This window comes from Martes martes, assembly GCF_963455335.1.
Source record: "Martes martes genome assembly, chromosome: 4".
NCBI lineage: Eukaryota > Metazoa > Chordata > Mammalia > Carnivora > Mustelidae > Martes > Martes martes.
This window is the reverse complement of record NC_137891.1, coordinates 35,919,672-35,929,123: the sequence shown is the minus strand read 5'-3', so window position 1 is coordinate 35,929,123 and position 9,452 is coordinate 35,919,672. Positions and strand designations below refer to the sequence as shown.

At 41.9% G+C, this 9,452-nt stretch overlaps 1 protein-coding gene across 2 annotated transcripts; it reads right to left on the bottom strand.

Annotated features, from left to right (window-relative positions):
- Positions 1-1,391: 1,391 nt before the first annotated feature.
- On the bottom strand, positions 1,392-8,551 carry ZNF706 (zinc finger protein 706). 2 transcript variants are annotated; one of them, XM_080801266.1, is made up of 4 exons: positions 8,354-8,551; positions 4,851-4,987; positions 2,621-2,728; positions 1,392-1,708 (listed from the first exon to the last, which is right to left on the bottom strand). In XM_080801266.1, the coding sequence occupies exons 2-3, from the start codon at positions 4,983-4,985 to the stop codon at positions 2,633-2,635; spliced, it is 231 nt and encodes a 76-aa protein (XP_080657392.1). In that variant the 5' UTR covers positions 4,986-4,987; positions 8,354-8,551; the 3' UTR covers positions 1,392-1,708; positions 2,621-2,632. The 2 variants fall into 2 exon arrangements, with proteins under 2 accessions (XP_080657392.1, XP_080657393.1); XM_080801267.1 differs by lacking the exon at positions 8,354-8,551 and adding an exon at positions 7,987-8,122.
- Between the last annotated feature and the right edge of the window lie 901 nt (positions 8,552-9,452).

Sequence of the window (9,452 nt, the reverse complement as noted above, 5' to 3'; positions counted from 1 at the left end):
AAAAAAAACAAAAAAAAACTTGTGAATGGTTTTTAAATGACTTGTTACTAAATGTAAACATACATATGGTCAAGGCGCTTTTAAAAATATTTAAATTGTAATGTAACCAGAACTTTAGTAATACCCACAAGCAATCAGGCAAATTCTCATGTTCTGGTAGCAACATATTAGGAGGTAACAGATATTAAATCTGAAATTTAGGAAATTAAACACATAAAAAAAAGCTATTTTGAAGTAAGAATGTAATAGAAGTTGCTAACAAACTATCGCCACTGAAGCTTTTCCTTGTAAATACCTTACTTGAAACTTACAGTGAAGTCAAACAAGGTGGGCAGAATATGCATAGCTACAAAACAAATGCAGTGATGAATTACAGCGGAGAGAGGGAATGCATTTTGTAATCCACAGAGTCAGATTTGTGCCTCTAAGCAATTACCAGTTAATAGTTGAGTGTTCTTCCTATTATATGAACTTTAAAATTTAAACAGAGTTAAAGCAGTTTCATGAGTAAAGTTAATAGTTGACAAAAGCAAATTAGAAGAACCCTAAAATTAGTCTTCCTCAACTGGGTAGGATTTACCTCCCCTATCTTTACTAACCCACTTCCCCATCCTCAAAGCCAAAAAGAATGTGGAGATTGGCCTATATTTTAATCCTTTTCTAGTTCAGACAGAAGTCATACTGTACAGTCTTTGATTTTAGGAACCAGCACAAAGTAAACTCCTAAAATCAACTATTCACTTACAAAGGAAAGGAGGGAGGTGGTTCTGGGAATTAACCCAGCAGCAAGTCATTCCAATCTTCCTGTTAATGAAAAACCAATCATAAAATTGGCTAAAACATTAATAACTTGCAAAAAATCCTTCAAAAATTGTTTTAATTTCCAATTAATGAACTTGAAGAATTTTGAAAGAATTTGGTATAATTTATATAAGACAGAGCTTTACCAGTTCACATACGATCCATCATATTTTGTATTCAATAACAGCCTTACTGATTTCATTATGGCATATACTTCAGAGCCTCTTCTTTCAGAAGGGCTCACTGAAAATCCAACGCATTAGCAATTTTCAGTCATCTACAGGGTATTCCTGGATGGCAGCTATGGTCATGTGGCAAGTTGAAATATTCCAACCTCAAACACAGGAAACAATCAGAGGAGTAAATGACACATGATGGTAATATACTAAGGCAGCAGGTAAGTCATTCTTCACCTAGATCAACAGCTGCCAATAAAACTGTATGAATGAGTCTGTTCTAGTTTAGCTAATGAACCTGCCACTGAGCTGAGAGAGGGAGATAAGAACTGCGCCTGCAATTCTAGCTGACAAATTCATTAGATTTTCATAAGGCAAATAATGTGGAACGTTAGAACAGAATTTCTAGAACCATTTATCCTGTGATGTTGTAAAATCAAAGTACTACTTTATTAAATGAGTTATTTTACACAATATGAACATCAATATAATTACAATTGTAAAAAAATTTTTTATAACAAGGATGGACTGATTTTCAGATTTCCAAATCAGAGTCAACTGTACATTTACACAGAATTGTCTTTGCATGAAGCCCAAAAGGGAACAGCATAAAAATGAGTGTTTCTGTAGCCCCTTTATTTTTGCTGATCAACAGTTTGTTAGAAAAGCAGCTGCAGGTTTGTTACCTAAGGTCTGAGACAGTAGAAGAGTCAAAGGTGTCATGAATTCACCTATAAAACATAAATGAAATATGCAGTGAATGTAAGCATTGCACAAATACAACTTATATGCATTTCAAGTGTCTAAGAAAAATGCACCACATGCAAAGGTATCAAGTTAGTCTGACAGATCTGTCAATAATTTTATAAACAAATCTTTGATGAATTTACTATGAAAAGAAATAATTATCTCACACCATCACCGCCTTAGAGAAAACAAAGAACACAAAACCAAACACACAGATTATTTTCAGGCAACTCAAGTTTACACACTATATGCCTCCATTTGCCAGGTGTCCTAATGCACTAAGCTCTGTTACACACCAGAAGTAAAATACCTGCCCCAAAGCACTCAGGAACATTGTTCTGTATCATTTCTGGGGAGCAAGACCCTCAAATGCCTTTGTAATAGTTATTTTCTTTAAGCTGGTAAGTCTCTTCCATTCTTGCACCACAGTTGGCCAGCATCACATCATCTCCCCATTTTGGGCTACAGTTTATTTTTATTTTTATTTTTTTAAAGTCAATTTTGAGGATTTTATTTATTTGACAGAGATCGCAAATAGGCAGAGAGGCAGGCAGAGAGAGGAGGAAGCAGGCTCCCCGCTGAGCAGAGAGCCCGATGCCAGACTCCATCCCAAGACCCTGAGATCACGACCTGAGCCGAAGGCAGAGGCTTTAACCCACTGAGCCACCCAGGTGCCCCTGGGCTACAGTTTAAACTTGGGTGTTTCAAAAGCAGTGGGAAGATCAAACTGGTTTGGAAAATGGGCTTTTATCAATTGTAAAAATAAACATTAACTTAAAAGGGGAAGGAATAAAATCTCAGCTGGAAAGTACACATTAATTTCACAGTCAGAGAAGATAATTTTGCTCTGTATACAACCTTGACATTAACAAAGGAAAAGACAAAAAGTCAATTACCTGTAAACAACTTTATGCCTGAACATCAGCCAATTCTGGAGGAAGTGGAGTCTTAGGATGCTTGCTTTCAAAGTGCTGCTTGAAGGTCTTAGGGTCTGGCATTTGTGTCTAATCAAAAATATGGGGGAAAAAAAAGAACTTCAATTTCATTAAATAAAAAATGTGTTAACTTTTCAAATACTGAACCTGCTCATGATAGACAATTATCCCAAAACACTTTTAAGTTCCTCCAACTAGTGGCTGGCATATGAAAAAGGACCTTGTAACAAAGAGATTCCTAATGTATCACCGTATTTCACATATGAAGGGTGGGTCACACAGAATGAAGTATAATGCTTGTTTGATTAACAGCAAACAGGTAACATTTACTTAAAATGTTATGCTAAGCAGGTTACCTCAATTCTCATAACCTTCCTACAGTAATCTTAAATTAGTTCCTACTATCCTTTCTCATTTCACAGGATAAGGAAACTAAAACCTAGAGTGTAATTTGCCCAAGACCTGTTTTAACCTAGTACTAGTACTTCAGTTCTCAAATGCTACACTATACCAACTTCCCTAGGCAAGGACCTTCAATTATTTACTCTTCAGCCCATTTAATTAAACAAAACATGAAATAAAAGTTTTTGCTGTTTTGTTCTGAGTTTTTAAATAGATGAACAGCTCAAGTACTTTTAGGTCAAAGTATTTATTCATCAGTAATTTAATGAAATTTACATTTATCCTGCCTCTTTCCAAACAGAATCTAAAGTTGCTCAATTTCATTATTTTGAGTGTATCAAAGCTTAGTATGAACAAGGTATTTAATAGATTTCCTTTCTTAATGAGAATTTTTATGTAGTCAGGAACTACTTCATCAGTAATGCCTTCAGATGATGAACTTTACTCTTGGAACCATGTCTTACTGAGAGCCCTTCCCACAACTGTACCCAGGTATAAGGCTTTGGGAAAAAATACATTATACATATGGTATCTATAAGCATAGTATTTGACCAACCTATGTATTTTTTCTTTTGGGACTTCTATTCACTAACTTCAAGGATGCTAAGCTTAAGCCAAAAAAGCAAGGAAGAGACTCTGACTTTGAATTAAAGAAAAACTTTTTACTTTTTCAAGATTTTATTTATTGAGTGAGCAAGCAAGAGAGAGCACAAATGGGGTGTGGGGGGCAGGAGAAGCAGACTCCCTGCTAAACAGGGAGCCCGACATGGGGCTCAATCCGAGGACCTGGAAATCATGACTTGAGCAGAAGGCAGACATTTAACTGACTGAGCCACCCAGGCACCCCAAGAAAAACTTCTTTGAAAGGCAGTGTGGTATAGTGGTCTGGAGGGTGGGCTCTGGAACTAGACTGCCTATGTTCAGTTCCCAGCTCTTCTCTGTACTAGCTAGATCACCTTGCACAAGTTATTTAATGCCCATGACTCAGTTTATTCTTCTGTAAAATGAGAACAATAAGTCCTTTATCTCATAGGGTGGCTGAGTGGATTAATGGGGCTCATACATGTAAAACACCTAATAAGCATTTGACAGTAGTTATGACTATTCTTCAAATGTAGTAACACACATTAGTTCTAGTAAAAACTCTCAATGTAAATATACTCCATACAGTTTTACAGACATCCCACTATGAATTTAGTGAAGAAAAAAGTCAACTCATAACCAGAGATAGGTTCACTTGTATCCTGCATAGCTGTAAACTAAGAATGTAGATCTGGGGGCGCCTGGGTGCTCAGTGGGTTAAGCCTCTGCCTTCGGCTCAGGTCATGATCTCAGGGTCCTAGGATCAAGCCCTGCATCGGGCTCTCTGCTCAGCAGAAAGCCCCCCCCCACCCCCCCCCACCCCCGCTGCCTCTCTGCCTACTTGGGATCGCTCTCTGTCAAATAAATAAAATCTTAAAAAAAAAAAGAAAAAGAAAAAGAATGTAGATTTGATTTCCTTACAAAGTTCAAAGTGCAGTATCTGCCCTGAAGAAGACATCTTTATTCTAAATGAGGAAGGGGACTTTGCTTTGTTCACTCCCTTTCCCTGACACCTGGAGAACTATGCGTGGCCATAGGACCCATTCAAAAAAAATTTTGTTTAATAGACAACTGAAGATGGACCCCTAAAATAACCAACTTTTCAATCTACTATTTATTTTGCCATAACTGCAAAATTGTAACCTATATAAACCAATGTCTAAGGAAAGAATTGTCCACAGGAAAACTGTCTTTCGCTTCCCCTTACCCTACAAACAGTGCAGGTATATATTAAGGCAGCTTTGGCAGCAGCCTTTTGGTCATGTCCTTGTTTCTTCTTTTGTCCAGCTTGCTTTTTGGCATTTTTCTGCTGAGACTGAATCTTCTGCTGTCCACGAGCCATATCTAAAAACAGAACTTGAGGCATTAGAGTGATTAACACAGAGTAACCTAAGTATGGTAACATTCTCAGAGTTGAAGACTTAAATTTTATAGAGGTATCTATCAAAATGTGTGGGTTTTCAAATTCTTGCATACCATGCTAGTAGAGAATACATTAGTACAACCACTGTGCAAACTGGTAGTTATCTACTCTACAACCCAACAATTCCACTCTCAGTATGTATCTAATAGAAATACGAATGTACATATACATCCAAAAACAGTACAAGAAAGTTCACAGCACCTGTTTCCAAAACTGGAAACAATCCAAATGCCAGTTCCTAGTAAAATGGATATGTAACTTATGGTGTATTTATACAATGGAATACTACACTGCATTCAAAAAGGAACTACAAGTAACAACATGGTTGTATCCAATGTTAAGAGAAAGAAACCAGATACAAAGAATATAGGTTGTATAAAATTTAAAACAGGCAAAGCTAATCTAGGAGATACTGACTGGGGAGTAAAGGGCAGGAGGGAAGATTAATGGGGTGGTGATATGTTCTGTATCTTGATCTGGGTAATGCTTATACAGTGTGTTCACTTGTAACAATTCATCGAGCTGTATATCTGAGATTTGTGCACTCTGCTATACATAATCTTCAAAAATTTACCAGAGAAGTTTAGTGCCTTTACCCAAGCATTTGCTTGATCACTTTTCAAAGATACTTTGGTTTTTACTGTCGTGAATTAAGACTTTTACAACTTTAAGAGAAATAAAGGCTGTCATCTAAAGCTTCTGAAGGAGATCCTAAGAGCAATGGGAGCTGTTCTCTTAAATACTTCAGGTTCCATAAAAACTACTGTGCTATCCTAAATCCTCCAAAAAAATTGGTCTTTGCAGTGTTGCTGGGGAAATTATTAAACAAAATTAAGTTAGTTTTCAGTTGAGGGAATGAACCTTGTAAAAAAGGTAGAGATACTTTTACTTTTTACGAATAGTCTTAAGTGACGCTAAATGGGTTAAAAATTGTTACTGAAAATGTTACTTTTACTTCTTCATTAAAATGAAAGACTTCTCAAATCAATCAACAGACTCTTAACTATAGAGAACTGATGATTCCCAGAGGGGAGAAGGGTGGAGAGATGGGTGAAATAGGTGATGGGGATTAAAGAGTAGACTTATCATGATGAGCACTGAGCATGTATAGAACCGTGGAATCACTATGTTGTACACCTGAAACTAATACAACACTGTATGTTAACTACACTGGAATTAAAATAAAATAAAAAAATAAAGTCTTCTATTAGACAACATGAATTAAAACTGCTCATAAGGAGTCTATGGGCACCAAATGCTTTTTAAATATATTGAAATTGGGTCCTACGTAGAATTCCTATATATACCTTTGACTAGCACTGCAGTTAAGTTTTAAGCTTTTAAATCATTGCAGGAGATGAACATAAAATGGATCTAGATCACCTTTACAAGAAAACAGGGTTGGCTTTTTTTCTGACTAAAATCCTAATTAGTTGATGGATATAAAGTCAAAGCATTTCATACAAACACAGGAGCCTCTCCCAAAATGAAAAAGGGAAACTGACAAAATAAATACACTGCCTGGACAAATTCCCCACTAGTATTTAACACAAAACTGAAAAATCAAATAAAACATACAAGAGGATCAATACTTTTTTAAGAAGTCAGTTGAATATTTTAACGAACTATAAACATTTTTAGTATGCTAGCCTTGTTTATTCCCAAATAATAGTAAATATTACCAGATGTGTTACTCCTTGAAAACTAAATTACCATTTTAGTTTTTATAAAGCCAAATCTTTATTAATCCCAAGCCAAATGGTATGATTCTTTTTAAATGTATATTTAAGTACAAATGTTATGGCAAGCATGCGGAACCTATTCCCACAGAAACAGAATTGAATACTTAAGTATCATTTGGATGATAATAGGTATTCAATCTTTACATATCCCAATATTTCATAACATCTTTTTATCAGTACCTTATGTCAGAATACTTCAGTCCTCTCATGCATCTGAATTCTTCTACACAATGTCTGCTACACATGCTAACATAATGATTTTGTGGGTAACCTCAACTGTTTTATGCCAATTCCAGAAGTTTCTTTGATAACTACAAGATATTAACTATTTTGATACCATTTTCATGCAGTGATCTGTACAATGTAATGAGATGCACAACATTATTTTTAACTTTTCCATTTAGAGCTTCTCCTAAAATATAACATTACACAATAGTTTTAACCCATTTTCCATTGTCATCTAACAGTAACAAATAAAACCATAAAAGCTTTAATAAGTAAAGACTGGTCGCTTATTCTTATTTTTAAAACCGAAAACCCGGTAAAGGAAATCGAATCAACAGTCTAAGCGCGTGGGGTAGGCCCCTAACTTCTAACAACTCACTGCATTGATTTCCTTTCTGAAAGCAGAAATGCAAACGAACAAGCCACCTGCTTTTGGACAGCTCAACTCTGGAATTACTCTCAGGCCAGTCGAATTTTCTACAAACTCTTAAGCACTTCTTAATTATACACAACTGAGGGCCAACAAGTCATTTACAAACACCTTAAACGCAGGTTTTTAAATGTAACTCTTAGTGTGGCTTAGAGGGCTGCAGAGAGGGAAAGAGAAGAATAGAGTTCTAAAATGAAGAGCTCTTACAGGAGGCAACAAGTAAGAATTGCCTCCTACGATCCTCTTAAAACCAAAAACGGAGTAAAAAAAGGTTTGGGATTCAGGAAGTAGGATCATTCTCCATAACTATCTGAAACGAGGAGGCCCAGGCAGTGATCAACATCCTGACCCTAGCTTTTAACTACATCCTTTCGGGGAGGGAAGAGGAAAGCACCGGGAGTAAGATCTGTTTCACCCAACACTTGACCAACCCCAGCTGCAGCCCGGCACACCTTCCTTCCCAGCCCGCCTCTCCCGCGTCGGGGAGCCCCTTCCTCGGTCCGGCCACGCAGCCCCCACCTACCCGCCACTCCTCACAGACCCCGGCCCGAGACGCGCCTCCCGGAGGCTTTGGCTGCCCCAAACCCGGCCTCTTCGGCCACGGGGAGCCCCGGCCTCGAGAAACCGACCAGCTGCTGTCGCCAAGGGGTAAGGTTACCGCTCCGCGCCACGGCCGCGGGCGGCCTGCAACCCGGCCACCTGCAGGGCCTGGCAGGCGCCCGAGCTCTCCCTCCAGCCCGCGGCCCGCGCCGGGACAGGACGGGCCCGGCCGCCGCCTGGGAGGCGGGGAGGCCGGCGGCCCCTCGCGACCCGCCGCGACCCCGCCGCCAGGCCCCCACCCCCGCTCCCGGACGTCCTGCGGCGTCAGCGCCGCCCCCACAGCCGCTCACCCGGGCCGGGACAGTCTTGCGTCGGAGAGACCGCGCAGCGCGAGAGGGCCGGGGGAGGTGGCCGCAGGGAGAGGAAGGGGGAGAGCGCCCAGCACCGCTTCGGCCTCCTCCACCCGCCAAGGAGGGGAAAGAGGAGAGCACAACAGCCCGCGCCTCACACCCGCCGCCGCCGCCGCCGCGCGCGCCCGCCGCCGCCTCAGCCTCGGGGGAGGCCACTATGCTCGTGCCCGCGCACGCCGCGCAACTCTCCCAGTTGCCCCAGCGCCCGCCTGCTCTCGCCGCCCACGCGCCTTCCTGCTGCGGCCGCCTCCCGCGCCCCTCCCCTGCTCGCACGCCTGCGCCCTTTCCGGTCGCACGGGCCAATGGCAGCGCGCTCCTATTACATAAGCGTCAGGGGGCGGGGCCTGGCGGCGACGGCGGCCCCCACGAGAAGGGAACTGCAGGGGACGTCGCCCTCTGTCCCCGGCGCCCCTCCCCTCCCTCGTGCTCTATCTAGGCGGCTTCGGCCGGCCCCGGGAGCCGCGTGATCCCGGTCCTGCTGGGTGACGGCCTGCGGCGTGTTTCACAGGTCGCTTGCCAGCTCACTCACTGGGGCAGCGGCCCGGCCTCGGTCCCCGCGTCCTTTCTCGCCTCCCGCCTCGCCGACGCCCTCCTATGCAGCAGCCCGGGCACCGGCCCGGAGAGGTGCGCCAGCGCCGCCGCGGCGTGGGGTACCGGGGAGCCAGCCACCCGGACGCACCACCGCTGCCACCCCAGCCCCCCGTGAGGCCAGCGGGCCCAGCGGACCCCAATAGGGCCGCGCAGCCTTTGTTCTCTCACCGGCCAACCCCCAGTCTCGTTCCCACGGAAACTCCGGTTGTTTTTACCAATCGGGGGTTTTTAGTGAGTTCAGAATTCCAGCCTGACTGTCTCAGTGTTGCTGGCTAGGGTACCCCGACCGCTTTAGCTGAATCCTAACATCATACAGAGTTGCTAATATTTGGAAATGGTTAAGTTGAATTTGGGGGGGTGGGTTCTCTCTTGATTTACAAGCCATGACCGCTAACTTCCAGTATGTGATTAAGAACAATTGAGTCTGTAATCTGCTGATATCTGCAAA